General features: G+C 56.2%; 1 protein-coding gene across 1 annotated transcript; it reads left to right on the forward strand.

The window, feature by feature from the left end:
- The first annotated feature begins 9,051 nt into the window (after positions 1-9,051).
- On the forward strand, positions 9,052-26,282 carry LOC143962454 (cellular tumor antigen p53-like). The gene is made up of 10 exons (XM_077471724.1): positions 9,052-9,132; positions 14,115-14,160; positions 14,372-14,546; positions 15,806-15,992; positions 19,427-19,536; positions 23,352-23,461; positions 23,843-23,964; positions 24,259-24,338; positions 24,411-24,496; positions 26,039-26,282. The coding sequence occupies exons 3-10, from the start codon at positions 14,400-14,402 to the stop codon at positions 26,124-26,126; spliced, it is 930 nt and encodes a 309-aa protein (XP_077327850.1). The 5' UTR covers positions 9,052-9,132; positions 14,115-14,160; positions 14,372-14,399; the 3' UTR covers positions 26,127-26,282.
- Positions 26,283-26,778: the final 496 nt, after the last annotated feature.

Genomic DNA, 26,778 nt, shown 5'->3' on the forward strand with positions numbered 1-26,778 from the left:
TGCGTACTGCGCATGCGCGATGCGCTCCAAACGCTCGCGCCGTGCGTTCCAACATAGTTTCGGCAATACAGTTCAGCGAAACCATCACATAATGTTACGGAAGTGATGTTACACACAACACAAACACGGCCACGTTGTTGCGTACTGCGCATGCGCGATGCGTTCCAAACACTTGCGCCGTGCGTTCCAACATAGTTTCGGCAATACAGTTCAGCGAAACCATCACATAATGTTACGGAAGTGATGTTACACACAACACAAACACTGGGCCGTTCGTTACAACACTAATACTTCCCTTGTTACCTAGTAGGTTTTGCATTGCTGGGACTTGTAGTGCCTATCCTGAGCTACATGCTTCAATGTACAGTGTCCTCATCCCTATCCCCATGCTTCAATGTTCAGTGTCCATCCTTATCCCCGTGCTTCAATGTTCAGTGTCCTCATCCTTATCCCCGAGCTTCAATGTTCAGTGTCCATCCTTATCCCCGTGCTTCAATGTTCAGTGTCCTCATCCCTATCCGCGAGCTTCAATGTTCAGTGTCCTCATCCTTATCCCTGTGCTTCAATGTTCAGTGTCCTCATCCCTATCCCCATGCTTCAATGTTCAGTGTCCTCATCCCCTATCCGCGAGCTTCAATGTTCAGTGTCCTCATCCTTATCCCTGTGCTTCAATGTTCAGTGTCCTCATCCCTATCCCCATGCTTCAATGTTCAGTGTCCTCATCCCTATCCGCAAGCTTCAATGTTCAGTGTCCTCATCCTTATCCCTGTGCTTCAATGTTCAGTGTCCTCATCCCTATCCCCATGCTTCAATGTTCAGTGTCCTCATCCTGATCCGCAAGCTTCAATGTTCAGTGTCCTCATCCTTATCCCTGTGCTTCAATGTTCAGTGTCCTCATCCCTATCCGCAAGCTTTAAATGTTCAGTGTCCTCATCCTTATCCCTGTGCTTCAATGTTCAGTGTCCTCATCCTTATCCCTGAGCTTCAATGTTCAGTGTCCTCATCCCTATCCCCCTGCTTCAATGTTCAGTGTCCTCATCCCTATCCGCGAGCTTCAATGTTCAGTGTCCTCATCGAAGCAGGGGGATAAGGATGAGGACACTGAACATTGAAGCTCGCGGATAGGGATGAGGACACTGAACATTGAAGCAGGGGGATAGGGATGAGGACACTGAACATTGAAGCTCGGGATAAGGATGAGGACACTGAACATTGAAGCTCGCGGATAGGGATGAGGACACTGAACATTGAAGCTCGCGGATAGGGATGAGGACACTGAACATTGAAGCAGGGGGATAGGGATGAGGACACTGAACATTGAAGCTCGGGGATAAGGATGAGGACCCTGAACATTGAAGCAGGGGGATAAGGATGAGGACACTGAACATTGAAGCTCGCGGATAGGGATGAGGACACTGAACATTGAAGCAGGGGGATAGGGATGAGGACACTGAACATTGAAGCTCGGGGATAAGGATGAGGACCCTGAACATTGAAGCAGGGGGATAAGGATGAGGACACTGAACATTGAAGCTCGCGGATAGGGATGAGGACACTGAACATTGAAGCTCAGGGATAAGGATGAGGACACTGAACATTGAAGCTTGCGGATCAGGATGAGGACACTGAACATTGAAGCATGGGGATAGGGATGAGGACACTGAACATTGAAGCACAGGGATAAGGATGAGGACACTGAACATTGAAGCTCGCGGATAGGGATGAGGACACTGAACATTGAAGCATGGGGATAGGGATGAGGACACTGAACATTGAAGCACAGGGATAAGGATGAGGACACTGAACATTGAAGCTCGCGGATAGGGATGAGGACACTGAACATTGAAGCATGGGGATAGGGATGAGGACACTGAACATTGAAGCACAGGGATAAGGATGAGGACACTGAACATTGAAGCTCGCGGATAGGGATGAGGACACTGAACATTGAAGCATGGGGATAGGGATGAGGACACTGAACATTGAAGCTCGGGGATAAGGATGAGGACACTGAACATTGAAGCTCGCGGATAGGGATGAGGACACTGAACATTGAAGCACGGGGATAAGGATGGACACTGAACATTGAAGCACGGGGATAAGGATGGACACTGAACATTGAAGCACGGGGATAAGGATGGACACTGAACATTGAAGCTCGGGGATAAGGATGAGGACACTGAACATTGAAGCACGGGGGATAAGGATGAGGACACTGAACATTGAAGCTCGGGGATAAGGATGAGGACACTGAACATTGAAGCACGGGGATAAGGATGGACACTGAACATTGAAGCATGGGGATAGGGATGAGGACACTGAACATTGAAGCACAGGGATAAGGATGAGGACACTGAACATTGAAGCTCGCGGATAGGGATGAGGACACTGAACATTGAAGCCATGGGGATAGGGATGAGGACACTGAACATTGAAGCACAGGGATAAGGATGAGGACACTGAACATTGAAGCTCGCGGATAGGGATGAGGACACTGAACATTGAAGCATGGGGATAGGGATGAGGACACTGAACATTGAAGCACAGGGATAAGGATGAGGACACTGAACATTGAAGCTCGCGGATAGGGATGAGGACACTGAACATTGAAGCATGGGGATAGGGATGAGGACACTGAACATTGAAGCTCGGGGATAAGGATGAGGACACTGAACATTGAAGCTCGCGGATAGGGATGAGGACACTGAACATTGAAGCACGGGGATAAGGATGGACACTGAACATTGAAGCACGGGGATAGGGATGAGGACACTGAACATTGAAGCACGGGGATAAGGATGGACACTGAACATTGAAGCACGGGGATAAGGATGGACACTGAACATTGAAGCTCGGGGATAAGGATGAGGACACTGAACATTGAAGCACGGGGATAGGGATGAGGACACTGAACATTGAAGCATGGGGATAGGGATGAGGACACTGAACATTGAAGCATGTAGCTCAGGATAGGCACTACAAGTCCCAGCAATGCAAAACCTACTAGGTAACAAGGGAAGTATTAGTGTTGTGACGCACGGCCCAGTGTTTGTGTTGTGTGTAACGTCACTTCCGTAACATTATGTGATGGTTTCGCTGAACTGTATTGCCGAAACTATGTTGGAACGCACGGCGCAAGTGTTTGGAACGCATCGCGCATGCGCAGTACGCAACAACGTGGCCCGTGTTTGTGTTGTGTGTAACATCACTTCCGTAACATTATGTGATGGTTTCGCTGAACTGTATTGCCGAAACTATGTTGGAACGCACGGCGCGAGCGTTTGGAGCGCATCGCGCATGCGCAGTACGCAACAACGTCACTTCCGCACCATCCTGTGATAGGCATCAAACTGTGACACTACAGCGGAAGTGTGTTGCGTTCCACATGGGCGGAAGTGTGTTGCGTACCACAGGGACGGAAGTGTATTGCGTTCCACATGGGCGGAAGTGTTTTGCGTTCCACGGGGGCGGAAGTGGTAGGGTGTGGGCGGGGTGTTGGAGTGTATGAGGAGCGGAGGATTGTGGGGAAGGGGATTCCCCGACACGAGGAGGCGCACAGAGAGCGGAGGAGACGGGAAGGCTCTAATCTATCGATCTCTACACCCCACAGACTGACCGAGACTCCTCCCGGGGGTGAGTGTACCGGGGAAGGGGGAGGGGTAGGGATCGGTGGGGGGATGGGGTGCCGGAGATGGGCGGGACCACAATAATAACATTGCTGGGTGATATGTGGGCGGTCCTCTGTACGCCCCTCCCCCTGTCCTCTCTTATATCGGGGTCTCCCCTCCCCCCCCCATCACACAGATATTACAATTCAATCAGAGGAAGGAGGGGCGGGATCTGTCAGTGGATGTGGGAGGAGTCTGCTGTGAGTCCCACCCTATTGTGGGCGGGTTGGAGGAAGTCTGAGGACATCAAGCATCATCTAGCTCTTTCCTCCCCATCCCCCCTTTCATTGGGTGACAGTCATGAAGACTGGGCGTCACCTATGCAAATATTACCGGTTTAGGACTGCCAACTCCTCCTCTTAAGGCATAACTCCTCCCACCGCCGGTGTCAGGACAGGGAAGGGGCGTTGTCTGTGATCAGCCCCTCCCACCCGCCATCATCTGCCTGCCTTGTATAGAGAAGAACAGAGATTCTGTCCTTGTCCCCGCCCCCTTCAGGAGATGTCCCCTCCCCCACACTCCAGAGATTTCTTCCCCTGGGGGGAGGGGAGGGGGCGGGGGTTATATAAGGAATATAAATTGATACTTTGTGCTACAAATCCAATAAAATTTATTTTCTTCATAAATGTAATTCTAACCCCGTCCTGAGAGTGGGCTATACTGTTTGGGGCATTTAAAATGTTGGGGGGACCCCTGTGCTGTTGGGGTGGGACTCTGCTCGTGGGGGACCCCTGTGGGGTTGGGGGGGCAGTGTACTGTGGGGGGGTTGCTCTGGTGTCGGTCGGAGTTTCTCGGGGGAGGGGGGGGGTTGCTCTGGTGTCGGTCGGAGTTTCTCGGGGGAGGGGGGGGGTTGCTCTGGTGTCGGTCGGAGTTCTCGGGGGAGGGGGGGGGGTTGCTCTGGTGTCGGTCTGAGTTTCTCGGGGGAGGGGGGGTTGCTCTGGTGTCGGTCGGAGTTTCTCGGGGGAGGGGGGGTTGCTCTGGTGTCGGTCTGAGTTTCTCGGGGGAGGGGGGGGTTGCTCTGGTGTCGGTCGGAGTTTCTTGGGGGAGGGGGGGGGGTTGCTCTGGTGTCAGTCGGAGTTTCTCGGGGGAGGGGGGGTTGCTCTGGTGTCAGTCGGAGTTTCTCGGGGGAGGGGGGGTTGCTCTGGTGTCAGTCGGAGTTTCTCGGGGGAGGGGGGGTTGCTCTGGTGTCAGTCCGGAGTTTCTCGGGGGAGGGGGGTTTGCTCTGGTGTCGGTCGGAGTTGGGGGAGGGGGGGGGGTTGCTCTGGTGTCAGTCGGAGTTTCTCGGGGGAGGGGGGGTTGCTCTGGTGTCAGTCGGAGTTTCTCGGGGGAGGGGGGGTTGCTCTGGTGTCAGTCGGAGTTTCTCGGGGGTGGGGGGGGGTTGCTCTGGTGTCGGTCGGAGTTTCTCGGGGGAGGGGGGGGTTGCTCTGGTGTCGGTCGGAGTTTCTCGGGGGAGGGGGGGGGTTGCTCTGGTGTTGGTCGGAGTTTCTCGGGGGAGGGGGGGTTGCTCTGGTGTCGGTCGGAGTTTCTCGGGGGAGGGGGGGGGGTTGCTCTGGTGTCGGTCGGAGTTTCTCGGGGGAGGGGGGGGTTGCTCTGGTGTCGGTCGGAGTTTCTCGGGGGTGGGGGGGGGTTGCTCTGGTGTCAGTCGGAGTTTCTCGGGGGAGGGGGGGTTGCTCTGGTGTCAGTCGGAGTTTCTCGGGGGAGGGGGGGTTGCTCTGGTGTCAGTCGGAGTTTCTCGGGGGAGGGGGGTTGCTCTGGTGTTGGTCGGAGTTTCTCGGGGGAGGGGGGGGGTTGCTCTGGTGTTGGTCGGAGTTTCTCGGGGGAGGGGGGGTTGCTCTGGTGTCGGTCGGAGTTTCTCGGGGAGGGGGGGGGTTGCTCTGGTGTCGGTCGGAGTTTCTCGGGGGAGGGGGTTTGCTCTGGTGTCGGTCGGAGTTTCTCGGGGGAGGGGGGTTTGCTCTGGTGTCGGTCGGAGTTTCTCGGGGGAGGGGGGGGTTGCTCTGGTGTTGGTCGGAGTTTCTCGGGGGAGGGGGGTTTGCTCTGGTGTCGGTCGGAGTTTCTTGGGGGAGGGGGGGGTTGCTCTGGTGTCAGTCGGAGTTTCTCGGGGGAGGGGGGGTTGCTCTGGTGTCAGTCGGAGTTTCTCGGGGGAGGGGGGTTTGCTCTGGTGTCGGTCGGAGTTTCTTGGGGGAGGGGGGGGGGTTGCTCTGGTGTCAGTCGGAGTTTCTCGGGGGAGGGGGGGTTGCTCTGGTGTCAGTCGGAGTTTCTCGGGGGAGGGGGGGTTGCTCTGGTGTCAGTCGGAGTTTCTCGGGGGAGGGGGGGTTGCTCTGGTGTCAGTCGGAGTTTCTCGGGGGAGGGGGTTTGCTCTGGTGTCGGTCGGAGTTTCTCGGGGGAGGGGGGGGTTGCTCTGGTGTCAGTCGGAGTTCTCGGGGGAGGGGGGGTTGCTCTGGTGTCAGTCGGAGTTTCTCGGGGGAGGGGGGGTTGCTCTGGTGTCAGTCGGAGTTTCTCGGGGGAGGGGGGGTTGCTCTGGTGTCAGTCGGAGTTTCTCGGGGGTGGGGGGGGGTTGCTCTGGTGTCGGTCGGAGTTTCTCGGGGGAGGGGGGGGTTGCTCTGGTGTCGGTCGGAGTATTTCTGATCACCTCTCGGGATTACAAAAGGGAAAATATCCAGTGAGCGGCGGTTGTGTGGAGGAAAATGGGGAGACGAATTCCAGATGATAGAAATGGGGCCCCACCCAGGAGGGACCTAATTGGCTCCAACCCACTACTAGTAATGGGGACATAATAATAATAATAATAATAATAATAAAGGGCGCAGTGATTGGAGGGAACAATTGGCTGAAGCACTTCTTGTGTGGCCAATCACAGATCAGCGGGGGAGGGGCATGCCTCGATGTACATTGTCAGCCCATGGGGGAGGAGCCAGGACATGGGAGGGTTTTATTGGAGAAGAGACATTGGGCCCGCCTCCAAAGACAGATTCCAATGCACACTCCGCCCCCTTCCCTGTGTATGGGAGTGGCCTATACCTGAGCTCCTCCCCCTGTACACTCTTGTCTGTATCACGATTGGCTCACCATTGGGGGGCGGAGTCTGGATCCCCATCAGTAGTGGGCGTGTCAGGGGAGGAGATAAAATATTCAGACTCCGCCTGTCTGATGAGCCAATCACAGGAGAGTCGGACTCCTCCTCCAATGGTTGTCCTAGATGGGGGCGGAGTCATCTGATTCCCCTCCCCCGAGGTCTGTCTGAGGAACCAATTGTAGCAGTCAGATATCCCTCCCAGGGCTGTGATTGGCTCCTGTCACTGAAGGCGGGGACTACACCCCAACCCCCTATAGCTACAATACATGGAGGCGGAGTCATATCCCCCACCTTCATGTGTCGGGAGCCAATCACACGAGTCAGACTCCTCCCCCACATGACTATATGGGCGGGGTCTGTCTTATGACCATAACAACCCCGCCCCCTCTCTCAAGGCGGTGTTGGGGGAGGGGATTTTTCTATGTCATGTATAGAGGGGGAGCGGCTCGGTGTTGGGGGCGGGGCGGGTCGCGCTGAAATTCGGTTCTCACGCCGCTCAGCCCCGTTCGTGTTTATCCCGATATGCGGTGACGTACTTCCGGTTCACTTCCGGGTTCGGCTCTCGGCTTCCTGCTCTCAGTTCCAGCGTGGAGCTTCCGCCCCCGGCGCGCACGTTTTCATGGTGATGACGTCCTTTCCGCAGTCTTCTTTATTATCCCGCTACCCCCCCCCCCCCCAATCACCCGATGGTACAGACCGGCCCATTCAGGATCACACGGCGGGAGAGACCACTGCGGGGGGACGGGGGGGGACGGGATCCGATCCTTACTTATACACAGCAATCTACAACATGACCGCTCATCGTCAACTGTCACTATTTTACCTGCAGCCAGGAAAACGAGTCACTTTTCTCCTGTCAGAGACTGGAAAAGGCTGCCAATTCAAAGTATAGCTGTGACTGTCAGGACTCTGCGCACGGTCCCCGTGTCACGTCACATTTGCTCCCCGCTGGACTGCGCATGCGCAACGCCCCCCATATACGTTCCAACACGGGACCCCTCGCTTCGCTCGCCGCACTCGGGGCGTGATTATAATCCAACTCTGTGTCCACTTGGACGGTGGGGCTTGTACCTAAACGCAGCGGTGGAACGCATATGGCGACATCGCGCATGCGCAGTCCAGCGGGTAGCCAAATGTGATTTCTTGTCATATGTGACGAAACGCCGGTCTGGAGCTGCCTGACCACATCCAAGTGTTTGAGGGGCGGCCTGATGATGGCAGGATGATGTCATAGTGCACGGGAGCCGAGCAGCCAGAGCCTCCTGTGCAGGGAGCGGGACTGTCAGAGCACTGAGGGGATCACCTGGTGTAGAGAGACTGTGACCCAGGAGGGGGCGGGTTGTGTCAGAGCACTGAGGGGATCACCCGGTGTAGAGACTGTGACCCAGGAGGGGGCGGGTTGTGTCAGAGCACTGAGGGGATCACCCGGTGTAGAGACTGTGACCCAGGAGGGGGCGTGTTGTGTCCGAGCACTGAGGGGATCACCTGGTGTAGAGAGACTGTGACCCAGGAGGGGGCGTGTTGTGTCAGAGCACTGAGGGGATCACCCGGTGTAGAGAGACTGTGACCCAGGAGGGGGCGTGTTGTGTCCGAGCACTGAGGGGATCACCTGGTGTAGAGAGACTGTGACCCAGGAGGGGGCGTGTTGTGTCAGAGCACTGAGGGGATCACCCGGTGTAGAGAGACTGTGACCCAGGAGGGGGCGTGTTGTGTCAGAGCACTGAGGGGATCACCTGGTGTAGAGAGACTGTGACCCAGGAGGGGCGGGTTGTATCAGAGCACTGAGGGGATCACCTGGTGTAGAGAGACTGTGACCCAGGAGGGGGCGGGTTGTATCAGAGCACTGAGGGGATCACCTGGTGTAGAGAGACTGTGACCCAGGAGGGGGGCGTGTGGTTGAAGGGACAGAAGGGGAGGGAGGGGCCGGTGCTCTGGCGGTATTTTTGGAACAGTCCTGCAAGCATCATCTTTGGGTCAGTTTAGGCTCCGCCCCTCCCCATTGGAATCAGTGGGCACCGCTCCTGAAGTGTCGCTTTTCTGGTGCATTTAACCCTTTCTTATGCCGGTAGTGGGGGGGGGGGGGGGGGTTTAAAATTGCAGATAAAACCAGCAGCACTTTGATGAGAACCCTGTGAGGATTGTATGAGATGGAGAGTTTTGTATTCTTCATATGGAGGCGGAGCCAAGCTAGATTTTTTTTTTTTTTTTTTTTTTTAACCTCTTCCTCTTCCCCGTTTCTCACACTCTGTATGGAATATCTTGTATCCTCTCTTGCACTGTGTATGATGTTCTCCCCTCCCCCCCCCACAGATCTCATGTGATGGATCCTCCCAGTGACAATGGAATGGAGCCGCCCCTCAGCCAGGAGACCTTCGAGGACCTCTGGAGTCTGTAAGTTTCACCCCGATATACCCCAAAATACCCCACTGATATGGCATAGTTACAAATACAGAGATTGGACTGTTTCCCCCATTCCCATCCTCCAGGTCATCTATGTGCAAATTTAAACAGGATTGGTCCCAGCACAGAACCCTGGGGGACCCCACTACCCTCCCCCGACCATTCCGAGTACTCCCCATTTATCACCACCCTTTCAACTCCCCCTTGTAGCCAGTTTTCATTCCATGTCCTCACCCCTATGGTCCATGCCAACCCACCTTATTTTATCCGGATACACCACATCTACAGGCCTTCCTTTATCTAGATACACCACGTCTACGGGCCTTCCTTTATCTAGATACACCACGTCTACGGACCTTCCTTTATCCAGATACACCACATCTACGGACCTTCCTTTATCTAGATACACCACATCTACGGACCTTCCTTTATCCAGATACACCACGTCTACGGACCTTCCTTTATCTAGATACACCACGTCTACGGGCCTTCCTTTATCTAGATACACCACGTCTACGGACCTTCCTTTATCCAGATACACCACATCTACGGACCTTCCTTTATCTAGATACACCACGTCTACGGGCCTTCCTTTATCTAGATACACCACGTCTACGGGCCTTCCTTTATCTAGATACACCACGTCTACGGACCTTCCTTTATCTAGATACACCACGTCTACGGGCCTTCCTTTATCTAGATACACCACGTCTACGGGCCTTCCCTTATCTAGATACACCACGTCTACGGGCCTTCCCTTATCTAGATACACCACGTCTACGGGCCTTCCTTTATCTAGATACACCACGTCTACGGGCCTTCCTTTATCTAGATACACCACGTCTACGGGCCTTCCTTTATCCAGATACACCACGTCTACGGGCCTTCCTTTATCTGGTCCTAATATAAGGTCTGCATTGTTGGTAATCAGTAGATCCGGTGACCCTTTATTTCTAGTTGGTGCGTCTACCATCTGACTCATAAAATTGTCCTGCAAGACATTTAGGAACTGGCGAGCCTTAGATGAATGCGCGGTTCCCTCCGCCCAATACTGGTAGTATTCCTGAGAATACCCCCCCGGAGGTCCTTCTCTTCAATTTAGCTCCCAAGTCCCTAAAATCGTTCTTTAGGACCCTCCATCTGCCTCTGACTTTGTCATTGGTGCACCATGACAGCCGGCTCTTCCCCACCCCCTACCAGTAACCTGTCCATTTGTTACAGATTGTCCTCTCTGTCCTCCTAAGAATTGAGTCCCCTACCACCAGGATCTGTCCTTCCTTTCCCTTCCCCCCCCCCCACTCTCACTGGAGGAGTTCTTCCCCCGGCAGCTACTCAGTACCCGGGTACTCTCCACTTAGTCCAGTTCCATTAGGACAGTTCCAGCAGACTCCGAGATGATCAGCTCACAATGAGTGCTATGCAAGGTTATATAGTCCTCACGCACATGTGACCAATTAACCCCTCCCCTTAATTAGTCGGGAGAAGGAAGCAAAGGAAAAAACTGTTTACAGAGTGTCAGAAAAGGGTGTTAATAAGCTACAAGGAAAAGCAAAAAAAAACCTAAAAATGGCACCCACCAATCACCAGCACTCAAACAAGACTTGTTCACTCTCCACCCACTGCTGACACCCCAATGACGCCCCACTGCTGGCACCCCAATGTACCCAATGACGCCCCACTGCTGGCACCCCAATGTACCCAATGACGCCCCACTTCTGGCACCCCAATGTACCCAATGACGCCCCACTTCTGGCACCCCAATGTACCCAATGACGCCCCTCTGCTGGCACCCTGATATACCCAATGACGCCCAACTGTTCACACTCCGATGTAGCCAATGAGACTCCGATGTTCCCAATGACGCCCCACTGCTGACCCCTCCCATGTTCCCAATGACGCCCCACTGCTGACCCTCCCATGTTCCCAATAATGCCCCACTGCTGACCCTCCCATGTTCCCACTGCTGACCCCTCCCATGTTCCCAATAATGCCCCACTGCTGACCCTCCCATGTTCCCACTGCTGACCCTCCCATGTTCCCACTGCTGACCCCTCCCATGTTCCCACTGCTGACCCTCCCATGTTCCCAATAATGCCCCACTGCTGACCCTCCCATGTTCCCACTGCTGACCCCTCCCATGTTCCCACTGCTGACCCCTCCCATGTTCCCAATAACGCCCCACTGCTGACCCTCCCATGTTCCCACTGCTGACCCCTCCGATGTCCCCAATGACGCCCCACTGCTGACCCCTCCCATGTTCCCACTGCTGACCCCTCCCATGTTCCCACTGTTGACCCCTCCCATGTTCCCACTGTTGACCCCTCCCATGTTCCCACTGTTGACCCCTCCCATGTTCCCACTGTTGACCCCTCCCATGTTCCCACTGTTGACCCCTCCCATGTTCCCACTGTTGACCCCTCCCATGTTCCCACTGTTGACCCCTCCCATGTTCCCACTGTTGACCCCTCCCATGTTCCCACTGTTGACCCCTCCCATGTTCCCACTGTTGACCCCTCCCATGTTCCCACTGTTGACCCCTCCCATGTTCCCACTGTTGACCCCTCCCATGTTCCCACTGCTGACCCCTCCCATGTTCCCACTGACGCCCCACTGCTGACCCTCCCATGTTCCCACTGCTGACCCCTCCCATGTTCCCAATGACGCCCCACTGCTGACCCTCCCATGTTCCCACTGCTGACCCCTCCCATGTTCCCAATGACGCCCCACTGCTGACCCTCCCATGTTCCCACTGCTGACCCTCCGATGTCCCCAATGACGCCCCACTGATGACCCTCCCATGTTCCCAATGACGCCCCACTGCTGACCCTCCCATGTTCCCACTGACGCCCCACTGCTGACCCTCCCATGTTCCCACTGCTGACCCCTCCCATGTTCCCAATGACGCCCCACTGCTGACCCTCCCATGTTCCCACTGCTGACCCCTCCCATGTTCCCAATGACGCCCCACTGCTGACCCTCCCATGTTCCCACTGCTGACCCCTCCGATGTCCCCAATGACGCCCCACTGCTGACCCTCCCATGTACCCAATGACCCTCCGATGTCCCCAATGACGCCCCACTGATGACCCTCCCATGTTCCCAATGACGCCCCCACTGCTGACCCTCCGATGTTCCCAATGACCCTCCGATGTCCCCAATGACGCCCCACTGATGACCCTCCCATGTTCCCAATGACGCCCCCACTGCTGACCCTCCCATGTACCCAATGACGCCCCCACTGCTGACCCTCCGATGTTCCCAATGACGCCCCCACTGCTGACCCTCCCATGTACCCAATGACGCCCCCACTGCTGACCCTCCGATGTTCCCAATGACGCCCCCACTGCTGACCCTCCGATGTTCCCAATGACGCCCCCACTGCTGACCCTCCGATGTTCCCAATGACGCCCCCACTGCCGACCCTCCGATGTACCCAATGACGCCCCCACTGCTGACCCTCCGATGTTCCCAATGACGCCCCCACTGCTGACCCTCCGATGTTCCCAATGACGCCCCCACTGCCGACCCTCCGATGTTCCCAATGACGCCCCCACTGCCGACCCTCCGATGTTCCCAATGACGCCCCCACTGCTGACCCTCCGATGTTCCCAATGACGCCCCACTGCCGACCCTCCGATGCTCCCAATGACGCCCCACTGCTGACCCTCCCATGTTCCCAATGACGCCCCCACTGCCGACCCTCCGATGTTCCCAATGACGCCCCCACTGCCGACCCTCCGATGTTCCCAATGACGCCCCCACTGCCGACCCCCCGATGTACCCAATGACGCCCCCACTGCCGACCCTCCGATGTACCCAATGACGCCCCCACTGCCGACCCTCCGATGTACCCAATGACGCCCCCACTGCCGACCCTCCGATGTTCCCAATGACGCCCCCACTGCCGACCCTCCGATGTTCCCAATGACGCCCCCACTGCCGACCCTCCGATGTTCCCAATGACGCCCCCACTGCCGACCCTCCGATGTACCCAATGGCGCCCCCACTGCCGACCCTCCGATGTACCCAATGACGCCCCCACTGCCGACCCCCCGATGTACCCAATGACGCCCCCACTGCCGACCCTCCGATGTACCCAATGACGCCCCCACTGCCGACCCTCCGATGTACCCAATGACGCCCCCACTGCCGACCCTCCGATGTACCCAATGACGCCCCCACTGCCGACCCTCCGATGTACCCAATGACGCCCCCACTGCCGACCCTCCGATGTACCCAATGACGCCCCCACTGCCGACCCTCCGATGTACCCAATGACGCCCCCACTGCCGACCCTCCGATGTACCCAATGACGCCCCCACTGCCGACCCTCCGATGTTCCCAATGACGCCCCCACTGCCGACCCTCCGATGTTCCCAATGACGCCCCCACTGCCGACCCTCCGATGTTCCCAATGACGCCCCCACTGCCGACCCTCCGATGTACCCAATGACGCCCCCACTGCCGACCCTCCGATGTACCCAATGACGCCCCCACTGCCGACCCTCCGATGTACCCAATGACGCCCCCACTGCCGACCCTCCGATGTTCCCAATGACGCCCCCACTGCCGACCCTCCGATGTTCCCAATGACGCCCCCACTGCCGACCCTCCGATGTTCCCAATGACGCCCCCACTGCCGACCCTCCGATGTTCCCAATGACGCCCCCACTGCCGACCCTCCGATGTACCCAATGACGCCCCACTGCCGACCCTCCGATGTACCCAATGACGCCCCCACTGCCGACCCTCCGATGTACCCAATGACGCCCCCACTGCCGACCCCCCGATGTACCCAATGACGCCCCACTGCTGAGACCCCCCAGGACACCACTGTCACCCCAGAAGAGAAGGAGGTCAGACTCCTAGCTCCCTTCTATCACCCAGCAGGAGGAGGAGCAGGCTTGTCACCCTACAAAGGGTGGAGCATTGTAGTGAAGTGTTTGATTTTTGATGTTCTCTTTATTCTTCAGGTTGCCGGCCATACAGACGGTTAATTGTCCAGAAGAGGGATTTCCAGTAAGTGACCCCGCTGTGTGTCGTCCCCCCTCCACCCGAACCCCCGCCATGTTCTCAGGTGTCTCCTGCCATGTATGGGGTTTCCTGGGTGGGTCTCGGGGTGGGGGAGGGAATGTCACTAATTTCTCGCAGAATTTCTATTGTTGGGTTTCCATCGTTCTTATTGTCATCGCTCGTCACTTTTCTTCTTCTCGTTCCTCTCCGTTATCAGGACTTGATTTACCCCCCTTCCCCCCACCATGACCACTTTGCAGGAGGGCGGGATCACCAGCACCTTCACTCCTCCACCAACCACCGCCGTCCCCTCCACCGAGGATTACCCCGGGAACCACCACCTGGAGCTGGAGTTCGAGCAGAACGGGACCGCCAAGTCTGTCACCTGTACGGTACGTGTGTGGGGGATGGGCCCCCTGCTGGGTGTGAGGGATGGGACGGGCCCCATGTGCTGGGTTTAAGGGATGAGATGGGCCCCATGCTGGGTGTGAGGGATGGGCCCCTGTGTGCTGAGGATAAGACACAGGTCCGGCCCCTGTCCTGAACATGTCCAGACTAGTTGGGATCCTCGTGTGTGTGCAGCTCCTCCTCCTCCTCACTCACCATAGAACAGAGTGGAGAGATGTGGAGTTGCAGCACTGTCCAGCAATGGAGCCCGAGATTCAGGCAGTCAGCAGTGATGTTCTGCAGGACCTCCCTAGGAATCGACGCTACGGAGAAGAGATGATCTGCAGCCGTCCTGTGACATGATGTCGTCAGAGGCTGGATGGAAGCTGTGAGTGGGCCCCTGTGTGATCAGGTGTGTGTGGGGAAAGGGGGGGGGCCCTGTGTTGGAGAGGTGGTCTCCTTCCTGTGTGATGGGAGATGAGGGGTAGGTGGGTCCTTGTTGTGAGGGGTAGCTGGGTCCCCGGAGTGATGGGAGAGGAGGGGTAGCTGGGTCCCCGGGGTAATGGGAGAGGAGGGGTAGCTGGGTCCCCGGAGTGATGGGAGAGAGGAGGGGTAGCTGGGTCCCCGGAGTGATGGGAGAGGAGGGGTAGCTGGGTCCCCGGAGTGATGGTAGAGAGGGGTAGCTGGGTCCCCGGAGTGATGGTAGAGAGGGGTAGCTGGGTCCCCGGGGTGATGGGAGAGAGGAGGGGTAGCTGGGTCCCCGGGGTGATGGGAGAGAGGAGGGGTAGCTGGGTCCCCGGGGTGATGGGAGAGAGGAGGGGTAGCTGGGTCCCCGGGGTGATGGGAGAGAGGAGGGGTAGCTGGGTCCCCGGGGTGATGGGAGAGAGGAGGGGTAGCTGGGTCCCCGGAGTGATGGGAGAGGAGGGGTAGCTGGGTCCCCGGAGTGATGGGAGAGGAGGGGTAGCTGGGTCCCCCGTGGTAATGGGAGAGGAGGGGTAGCTGGGTCCCCGTGGTAATGGGAGAGGAGGGGTAGCTGGGTCCCCGGAGGGAATTTGGGGGGGGGGGGGGGTTTGCGCTCCAGTGGGATAGGAATTGTGATGGATATGTTCTGTATTTGCGGGGGAGTTGGGTGGACGTGCCCTTTTGGCGGGGGGAGTTGGATGATTGGACACGTCTAATGTGGGGGGGTGGGGGGGGGGTTTAATACACCCAGAGTTTGGTTTGGGGCCCCGTTGGCTCACCCCCTCCCCCATCCTGTTTGCAGTACTCCCCAGACCTGAACAAGCTGTTCTGCCAATCAGCGAAGACCTGCCCGGTTCTGATCCACGTTCAGGCCCCCCCTCCCAGCGGTTCCGTGCTCCGTGCTGTGGCGGTGTACAAGAAATCGGAGCACATGGCAGAGGTGGTGAAGCGGTGCCCTCATCATGAGAGATCTGTGGAGCCAGGTGATGGTAAGTGACCCCAGAAGGGGCGGGGTTTCTTCTGCAATGTTTCTTATGGTGGAGTGGAGCAGTCATTGGTGAGGAGGTCTCCTCCTACCTTCCGTTATATTCTATGTGGATAGCGGTTCGGGGGGGGGGGGGTCATGCTACATCTACCGTAGGTTGAAATTGGAAGTGTTTTGTGTATTCCACAATTTTGCCATGGGGAAATTCTCAGGGGGGGTGGGGGTGGGCTACATGTAAACTATGGGGCAACTGAAGGTTTTGGGTATTCTACAATTGCCGCATGGGGACAGTTATAGGTGGGTAGGTTATCAATATTTGATGTATGCAGAATTTCATGGTCTAAATGGCACATTTTGTGGTTGCTGTCCGGTGAGGCCAAAAGCGTATTTCTATGTCTTCCCCCCCTGCAACCTCCAACCTTCTCACCACAGAGACCCTGTCTGATGTTTAGTCTCCCAAGTTGTTTATAGACAAACCTACACTGAAGGAGTCCGTCTTCTGCCAGCACCCCAAAATGAAGGGAGACTGTTTATCTTTTCAGCCATCGATTGTGCTATGCACCACTTTGAAACTTGTGGTTTGGCCTTGAGACCTTCTACCCCGTGGCTTGGCCTTGAGACCTTCTACCCCGTGGCTTGGCCTTGAGACCTTCTACCCCGTGGCTTGGCCTTGAGACCTTCTACCCCGTGGCTTGGCCTTGAGACCTTCTACCCCGTGGCTTGGCCTTGAGACCTTCTACCCCGTGGCTTGGCCTTGAGACCTTCTACCCCGTGGCTTGGCCTTGAGACCTTCTACCCCGTGGCTTGGCCTTGAGAGACCTTCTACCCCGTGGCTTGGCCTTGAGACCTTCTACCCCGTGGCTTGGCCTTGAGACCTTCTACCCCGTGGCTTGGCCTTGAGACCTTCTACCCCGTGGCTTGGCCTTGAGACCTTCTACCCCGTGGCTTGGCCTTGAGACCTTCTACCCCGTGGCTTGGCCTTGAGACCTTCTACCCCGTGGCTTGGCCTTGAGACCTTCTACCCCGTGGCTTGGCCTTGAGACCTTCTACCCCGTGGCTTGGCCTTGAGACCTTCTCACCACAGAGACCCTGTCTGATGTTTAGTATCCCAAGTTGTTTACAGACAAACCTACACTAAAGGAGTCCGTCTTCTGCCAGCACCTCAAAATGAAAGGAGACTGTTTAGCGTTTCAGCCATCGATGTGCTATGCACCACTTTGAAACTTGTGGCTTGGCCTTGAGCTTCTACCCCGGGGCTTGGCCTTGAGCTTCTACCCCGGGGCTTGGCCTTGAGCTTCTACCCCGGGGCTTGGCCTTGAGCTTCTACCCCGGGGCTTGGCCTTGAGCTTCTACCCCGGGGCTTGGCCTTGAGCTTCTACCCCGGGGCTTGGCCTTGAGCTTCTGCCCGGGATGTCTAGGCTTTCTTAAGCCTACCAAAACAACCAAGACTTTTCAGCCTTCCTTTTGAGACTAGAGGAACCCTGACAAATGGTTTGTCCCTCCCCAAGCGTCTTATCAGCATTATACTTGTTTGAGAACTTGGTTAAAAAGGTGGATCTCAAAGCGGTCTACCTTTACACATGGAGGCCGCACTTTGCTTGGTGCCAGGCAAGAAACTTTCATCTCAGATTCTTTGTTGTGCAAAACCTGGCATTTTTGCATATGGGCGCGGACCAGGAATTTGGCCTTTTTGATATCGTTCAGGATCCAGTCTATGCACTGGTGGTCTTATTCTGGAGCTGGGGTCTCCAAACTTTCGTAATAAAGAGCCATTGTGCTGTCCTTCAGACTTTAGGGGAGCTAGAGTAGGGCCGGTGAGGGTAGAAAATGTCCTGGCATCCAGTGTAAGTACACCATGCCCCATCTTTGATTTGCAGTGGGAGAAATTGTCCCCCTTTTTGTTGGTGTCGATGGCAGAATTATTTCCAATCTTTGGTGTCAGTGGGGGGGGGGGATTTGTGCCCCATTGATTGCCCCATCAGTGGGAGAATTTGGGCCCCAGCAGCCCGACAAGAGCGAAGGGCCACAGTTTGGAAAAACTGCTGTTCTAGAGAGAGTGCTGCCTAACTGTTGAGGCTCTTCCCTCCCCCCCCCCCCCCCCCCCCTCGTTTTGCTCTTGCCTGACTTTGTGGGATCTTATTTTGGTAATGTCAACACAACAAAAACACCTTTTGAACCTCCTTGGAGGTATCCCCCTTCCACTCAGGTTTGGGTTCTTCGTTGCTGTGATGTATCTGAGCTGATGGCTCTCTCCCGTAAAGAACCTATTCTGGTCTTACTCGAGGGACAAGATGGTGTTGAGGCAAAAGAACGGCTTTCCACCCTTTAAGTGGTTTTATCGTTTTCACCTCGGCCAGAACATAGTTTTTCAGTCCCTCCTGTCCAACTCCTCGGGGGAGGTCCTCCATTCCCCTCCATGGCCTTTTGAATGCAGGTTTGGCTGTAAACGCCTTCCATTAGACTGGAGCGCCTTCCATTAGACTGGAGCGCCTTCCATTAGACTGGAGCGCCTTCCATTAGACTGGAGCGCCTTCCATTAGACTGGAGCGCCTTCCATTAGACTGGAGCGCCTTCCATTAGACTGGAGCGCCTTCCATTAGACTGGAGCGTCTTCCTCATATCTGATGGGTCTTCCATTAGACTGGAGCGTCTTCCTCATATCTGATGGGTCTTCCATTAGACTGGAGCGTCTTCTTCCACCATTTAAAGCTTCTGGTCCTAATGTGTGGGCTCCATCCTCTCCTGCCTTGGCACGCTCCAGCAGATCAGTACGAGCCTCTTGGGCTTTTCAGCATCGAGCTGTTTTCAAGATCTGCAAGGCTTCCATCTGGCGTTCCGGTCACACGGGTGTCCAGGTTTTAACAAGTGGATGTTCCGGCCTTCTCTGATGCCGGCTTCAGGTGTGAGGTCCTTCAGGTGGCTCTCCCCAAGTTCTGATGTTTGTGTCCGTGTTTAGTTGCCCCTCCCCTTCTGGGGCTCTGATTTTGACCTCTTCACAGCTTTTGAATTTGTGTCCTTCAATAGACCGAAATGTCTTGGCCACAGAAGTGAGGCATGCTGGGAATAGGATAGGCTTATAATGGACTCAAACACAATGTTTGTTTGTTTTCCGGTCCTCCTGTGGTCAGCAGTATAACCCGACCTGTATCTGACCTCCTGTGTTCCTCACTGAGCTCCAAGAATTTGGGTTTTTACGGTAAGTACCAAAATCCTGTTTAATTTTCATCCTGCGGCCTGGGAAAATGTGCCACCAATCAGCATCAAGCTCTGTTCAGGCTAGGAAGTAGATGCAAGGAGCTGATTGGTTGTTTGTAGTTCACAGGAAGACCTCTGGTGTCCTGAGGACAGGAAGTGACCCAGTCAGGGCGCACACGACCTCGTTGTTCAGATCACATGACTTCCTCTTAATCAAGCCGTTCTCTTTGTTTTTTTTTTTAGACTACGCCCCTCGAAGTCACCTGATCCGCATCGAAGGGAATTCCATGGCACAGTATGCAGAGGATGTTAATGGGCGACACAGCGTGTGCTTGCCCTATGAGGAGCCACAGGTGAGCTGGGGCCATATTGTGGTGGAAGGGAAAGGTGGGGTAGGTATTGGGGGGTGGGGGGAGAGGGAGGAGAAGTATGGATTTGTCTGAGACCTCCTGTGCTGTGGGTTCCAGGGGCCATGTTGTATTGGGGGAGGGGGAGATGTGTGGGATCTCCTGTGCTGTGGGTTCCAGGGGCCATATTGTGGTGGAGGGGAATGATGGGGTAGGTATGGGGGTGGAGGGGAATCCCTTGGGACCTCCTGTGCTGTGGGTTCGGAGTCGGAGTAGGAGGAGGAGTCTGGGATCTCCTGTGCTGTGGGTTCCAGGGGCCATATTGTATGGTGGGATCTCCTGTGCTGTGGGTTCCAGGGTCCATATTGTATGGTGGGATCTCCTGTGCTGTGGGTTCCAGGGGCCATATTGTATGGTGGGATCTCCTGTGCTGTGGGTTCCAGGGGCCATATTGTATGGTGGGATCTCCTGTGCTGTGGGTTCCAGGGTCCATATTGTATGGTGGGATCTCCTGTGCTGTGGGTTTCCAGGGGCCATATTGTATGGTGGAGGGGGAATGGTGGGGTAGGTATTGGGGGTGGAGGGAGGAGGAGGAGGAGAAGTATGGATTTGTCTGGGACCTCCTGTGCTGTGGGTACCAGGGATCATATTGTATGGTGGGATAGGTATGGGGGGAGGAGAGATGTGTGGAATCCCCTGAGACCTCTTGTGCTGTGGGTTCTAGGGGCCATATTGTGGTGGAGGGGAAAGGTGGGGGTAGGTATTGGGGGTGGGAAATTCTCTGGGACCTCCTGTGCTGTGGATTCTGGGGGCCATATTGTGGTGGAGGGGAATAGTGGGGTAGGTATTGAGGGTGGAGATTCTTCTAGGACCTCCTTTTTGGGTCCTGGGGCCATATTGTGGTGGAGGGGAATGGTGAGGTAGGTATTGGGGGTGGGGGGAGGGTAATCCTCTGGGACCTCCTTTGCTGTGGGTTCTGGGGGCCATATTGTGGTGGAGGGGAATAGTGGGGTAGTTATTGAGGGTGGAGATTCTTCTAGGACCTCCTTTTGGGTCCTGGGGCCATATTGTGGTGGAGGGGAAAGGTTGGGTAGGTATTGGGGGGTGAGAAATCCTCTGGGACCTCCCTGTGCTGTGGATTCTGGGGGCCATATTGTGGTGGAGGGGAATGGGTGGGTAGGTATTGGGGGGTGGGGGAGGGGAATCCTCTGGGACCTCCTGTGCTGTGGGTTCTGGGGGCCATATTTTTGTTTTTTATTGATGAGAACTTAAAGCGGAGCTCCACCCTAAAGTGGACCTTCCGCTCATTGGAACCCTCCCCCCCCTTCCGGCGCCACAATTGGCACCTTTCAGGGGGGAGGGGGGTGCAGATACCTGTACAGTACAGGTATCTGCTCCCACTTCCGGGATAGCTCTCTGCGGAAAGGGGCGTAGATTACGCCCCTTTCCGCAAGTGCCCGCCCCTTTCCACAAGTGCCCCGCTGCCTGCTGGGAAACACACGGATCCCAGGGACAGTGGGGACCGTCCTTATTGCGTAGCGCGACTCGCGCATGCGCAGTAGGGAACCGGGAAATGAAGCCGAAAGGCTCCATTTCCTGATTCCCATACCCAAGATGGCGGCGGCAGCACCCCGAGAGACGATCTAGAGATCGGCTTCGGGTGCCGACATCGCGGGCGCGCTGGACAGGTAAGTGTCACTATTTTAAAAGTCAGCAGCTGCAGTATTTGTAGCTGCTGGCTTAAAAAAAAAAAAAAGCGGAGTCCCGGCGGACTCCCGCTTTAAGGCACCACACGGAGTGTTTACAAAGGCACACAGTCAATGAACAGTAATATCTGTTACAATTCCAGCATTCTACAGAGGGGTGACAGTGCATAGCCATTGGCATCTTACCCATGTATTAAGAATCATTGTAAGGGAGTGTAAGGAGCACAGTTCCATTGGGTTTGTCCTCGCAGGACTGTTGTAAGGGAGGGGGGGGGGGGCAGTATCTCCGTTCTGCTGATCCAAAGGGACTTGGCAGTCCGAGTCCATTGGTGGAGTGTAGTAAAAGCAAAAGTATTTCGTAACTTTCCGCCTTGCCGGAGAAAATATGGGAAGGTGGACATATTTCCTCCTTTCTGCACCCGGGAGGGCATGACAGCTGGAGCAGCCAAAAAAAAAAGGGGGGGGGGGCTAAAGGAGAAGTCAAATGAAAATGTTGGGTAAAGGATAGTCAATCCCTAGAGGTAGCGGCTTTCTGAAGGGTATGCTCTGCTCGATCCAACCAGGGAGATGCATTGGCCGGGTATAGCATGGCGTATGCGACGTCATATTTTCGGAGGCACTTTTTCATTTCAGTGAACTCGGCCCTCTGGCGTTGCAATTCTGCAGAGAAATCCGGATAAAATGATAAGCGGGCATTATCAATTTTCATAAGATCGCCTTTGGTTCTGGCCTGGGTTAGGGCGGCATCACGGTCTTTGTCGTTCAGCATTTTTAAACAAAAACGGCAGAGGAGGTTCCCCCCCCCCCGGGTTTAGGCGGCCTGGGTGGGACTCTGTGGGCCCTCTCCACCGTAAACATGGGGGGGGAGAAGGTCTCTTTGCCAAAGGTAGCGAGCAGCCAGTTCTCTATGAATGCCACCGGGTTCTTTCCCCTTTGCCCTCTTGGGTATGCCCACTGCTCCGACGTTTTTGCGTCTTTACCTGTTCTCCATATCTTCTAAGCGGGCTGAGTGACCAGTAATAGCCGATTTGCATATGGCGCATCACCCTCTGTAATGGTTCCACATTGCTTACTCTGTCTTCAAGGGAAGCCGTGCGGTCCCGCAGCTTCTCCATGTCCTGTCTGACTAGATTTACTTCCAGCTTCACCCCTTTGATCTCTGTGGTCAATGTGGTAATGGACATGGTACAGGGGGTAACTGCAGTGAATATGTCTCTGAGGGTTGGCTCTGGGGTAGGTGTCTCCTGGCCTGGTGTAACTGCACCATTACTGACTGGGCCTAGTGTACTTACTGGGTCCCATGCAGATGCATCTGCGATGTCCTCAGGCCAGCCGTTCTCCGGAGCCTCATGGTCATTGTTGTTGTGCTCTGCGGAGTCCAGGAGAGGGGATGGAAACTTGGAGGGGGTGTCCTTCCCCATGGCCCCGCTGAACATCCTCATGGCTGCTTCTTCAGCTGACCGCTGTGACCGGGCACCATCTTGCCGCCATGCTCTGCTGCCTGCAGGAGGTCTTTACCTCCTCTGCGGGACATGTCCGCGCATTGGATCACGGCAAGGAGGGCACCGCTGGATCGGGGACCCTGCGGGGAGCGTTCCGGTGTGCTGTGGTGGCAGAACGGGATATCGGGATGCCTTAGTCAGGATTATAGCACGGAGTCTCAGCGAAGCTCTCTCTTCATGCTGCCTACTCCATCCGCCGCAAGCCACGCCCCCCCCCCAGGGCCATTTTGTGGTGGAGGGGAATGGTGGGGGTAGGTATTGGGGCTGGAGCTTCCTGTAGGGCAGTGATGGCGAACCTTGGCACCCCAGATGTTTTGGAACTACATTTCCCATGATGCTCATGCACTCTGCAGTGTAGTTGAGCATCAGGGGAAATGTAGTTCCAAAACGTCTGGGGTGCCGAGGTTCGCCATCACTGCTCTAGGGCCTCCTGTGCTGTGGATTCTGGGGGCCATATTGTGGTGGAGAGGGGAACGGTTGGGGTGGGGGTGTTTCCAGATCCTTGGTGATCTCTCTTGAGCCCCTATTGGTGGAGAGGGGAATGTGAGGGGGGGGGGGGGTTATTGGGGTGTGTGGAATCTTCAGTGACCCCTCATGTGCTCTCCTTTTCCAGGTGGGGTCCCAGTGTACAACCATCCTCCTGAACTACATGTGTAACAGTTCCTGTATGGGGGGAATGAACCGCCGACCCATCATGACCATCATCACCCTGGAGTCCAAGGAGTGAGTATGGAGTTTTGGGAGCCAATCGTAAAGCCCGTTGAGATAGGCATGTGACCGGCTCTGTCCCACCAGACTGAAGTGCTGACTTTCCTGGAGAAAGAGCTGCTTTTTGGCTCCTTCCGGTGCTGATTATCACTTCTCTGGTGAAGGGAAGATCACTGCAGACCTTGGAATCCAGCACTGGAAGGAGTGGAAGGGCAGCGGTTTCCCCAGGAATGGTTTTGGTTCTCCTCTTGCTGGGCTCTCTGTTGGGGTTTGATTGCCTTTATCTATCTCTTCTCCCCACCCCCCCATGTTAAGTATTCCTATTTATTTAGGGGTTCAGCTACGATAGGGATCATCCTCTGTCTGCCCCCTCTCTGATCCCTCCATGTCTTCCAGGGGTGTCCTCTTGGGCCGGCGCTGCTTCGAGGTCCGTGTCTGCGCCTGCCCCGGCAGAGACCGCCGAACGGAGGAGGAGAACTTCATCAAGAAGAAGGAGCTGAAGGGCAGCGGGAAAAGAGGTGAGACTCTGCGGGGGCGGACCAAGGGAGGGGCCGGTGAGGATTGGCTGAGTATTTGAGTGCGGCGCTCCTTCGCTTCATCAGAATGGGGGTGGTTCAGGAATTCTGGCATTGGAGGCAAGAGGCGTGGTTTGAGTTATTGGGGCGGTGCAGGAATATCCTTTCCATATCCAGGGGAGGGGTTTGAGTTATTGGGGCGGTGCAGGAATTCGCTTTAATCCTCTAGGGGAGGGGTTTAAGTAATGAGGGGGGAGGGGTTTGCTGTAACGACCTTTTTGTTTCTCGTCCTTCCAGCTATTCCAAACCCTCAGATGTTAGATTCCCTAATTCCCAAAAAACGGCTCGTCAGCGAGGAGGAAGTCTTCACCCTCCAGGTAACCCCGCTTTCCCTCTGGCTCCTCCCCATTTTGTTTTCCCTCTTGACGCTGCCTAATTTCCTCCTCCAGATCCGAGGACGTGAACGCTACGAAATGTTGAAGAAGATAAATGACGCCCTGGAGGGTCAGGAGAACAAAGCGGAGCCCCAGAAATTGTAAGTTACCCCGCTCTGTAATATGGCAGAGAGAGGAGGGCCTTGCTGAGCTCCACTGCCGGGGACCTGGGGAGGTGGGGCGACTGCCGGGGAGGTGGGGCTCCAGGGGCGACTGCCGGAGACCTGGGGAGGTGGGGCTCCAGGGGCGACTGCCGGGGACCTGGGGAGGTGGGGCACCCCACAGGTGGCTGCCGGGACCCAGGGAGGTGGGGCTCCATGGGATACTGCCAGGACCTGTGACTCCTGGGTCCAGCGGTGACTGCCAGGACCTGTGACTCCTGGGAGCTTGGGCTCCAGGGGTTTCTGCTGGGACCTGGGGAGCTGGGGCTCCATGGGTGACTGCTGGGTCCTGAGGCTCCAGGGGTGACTGCGGGACCTGGGGAGTTGGGGCTCCATGGGTGACTGCCAGGATCTGGGGTGGTGGCGCACCCCACAGGTGGCTGCCGGGACCTGGTGAGGTGGCGCACCCCACAGGTGGCTGCCGGGACCCAGGGAGGTGGGGCTCCATGGGATACTGCCAGGACCTGTGACTCCTGGGTCCAGCGGTGACTGCCAGGACCTGTGACTCCTGGGAGCTTGGGCTCCAGGGGTTTCTGCTGGGACCTGGGGAGCTGGGGCTCCATGGGTGACTGCTGGGTCTTGAGGCTCCAGGGGTGACTGCGGGACCTGGGGAGGTGGGGCTCCATGGGTGACTGCCGTGACCTGGTGAGGTGGCGCACCCCACAGGTGGCTGCCCGGGACCCAGGGAGGTGGGGCTCCATGGGATACTTGCCAGGACCTGTGACTCCTGGGTCCAGGGGTGACTGCCAGGACCTGTGACTCCGGGGAGCTGGGGCTCCATGGGTGACTGCTGGGTCCTGAGGGCTCCAGGGGTGACTGCGGGACCTGGGGAGTTGGGGCTCCATGGGTGACTGCCAGGATCTGGGGTGGTGGCGCACCCCACAGGTGGCTGCCGGGACCTGGTGAGGTGGCGCACCCCACAGGTGGCTGCCGGGGACCCAGGGAGATGGGGCTCCACGGGATACTGCCAGGACCTGTGACTCCTGGGTCCAGGGGTGACTGCCAGGACCTGTGACTCCTGGGTCCAGGGGTGACTGCCAGGACCTGTGACTCCGGGGAGCTGGGGCTCCAGGGGTTTCTGCTGGGGCTCCATGGGTGACTGCCGGGACCTGGTGAGGTGGGGCTCCATGGGTGACTGCCGGGACCTGGTGAGGTGGGGCTCCATGGGTGACTGCCAGGATCTGGGGTGGTGGGGCTCCATGGGTGACTGCCGGGACCTGGTGAGGTGGCGCACCCCACAGGTGACTGCCGGGACCTGGTGAGGTGGCGCACCCCACAGGTGACTGCCGGGACCTGGTGAGGTGGCGCACCCCACGGGTGGCTGCCGGGACCCAGGGACCTGGGGCTCCATGGGATACTGCCAGGACCTGGGGCTCCAGGGGTGACTGCCAGGACCTGTTACTGCCGGGACCTGGGGAGGGTTGATTAACACCGATGTCTGTTGTGGGTCGCTGACTAATAAACGCCATTTTGTCTCCTCAGAACTCTGAAATGCCGCAAATGTCGGGATGAGATCAAACCCAAGAAAGGGAAGAAGCTTCTAGTGAAGGATGAGCTGGACTCTGAATGAGGATGAGGCCCCAGAAAAGAGGCCGATACGTCTCAATAAAGTTTTCTACCCCCCCCTCCCCCCACTCCTTATCGCTTTATTCTAATCATGTGCCCCCATTTTTAACAATCACTGCCATAAAATGTGTTTTTTAATAAAAAAAAATGTTTCCGTTAATTTTCCCGGTGTGGAGTTCTATGTCTGGAGGTTGCCGATAGAAACTGCCGTGTTTCCGGTATACAAAAGGAGATCTGGAATGGTGCGGCTGGGAAATTACATGGGGGGGGGGGGGGAGGGAGGGGGTGTCGGATCCTTTCTATGTATACAGGATCTTCAAAGAACCGAAAGTCTCTAAAGACTGTGCGTGCGCGCTCGGTGTGTGTGTGTGTGTTTGTGCGTGTGTGCGTGTGCGCGGTTTAAGTCCACAATTTATCTAAACTACAGAATATAAAGTTCTCCAACCTCATCCAGTCTTTGGGGGGAGGGGGGTATCTGGAAAATGATGGTAGCTGCCTGACTGGTCTCTGAGATTGGGATGAAGTTGGGAGCCCCTCGGCTGGTTACTGGGACTGTGGCAAATGCTGCCGGCACTCTGAGCTGGTTTTTGGAGATCAGGGAAAGGCCACTATATACCTCCTGGCTGGTCTCAGGAACCCAGGTAATGGTCTCTTGG

The sequence above is a fragment of the Lithobates pipiens genome, unplaced genomic scaffold (assembly GCF_037356315.1).
Source record: "Lithobates pipiens isolate NorthernLeopardFrog02 unplaced genomic scaffold, aLitPip1_a1.2 Scaffold_8, whole genome shotgun sequence".
NCBI classification, from domain to species: domain Eukaryota; kingdom Metazoa; phylum Chordata; class Amphibia; order Anura; family Ranidae; genus Lithobates; species Lithobates pipiens.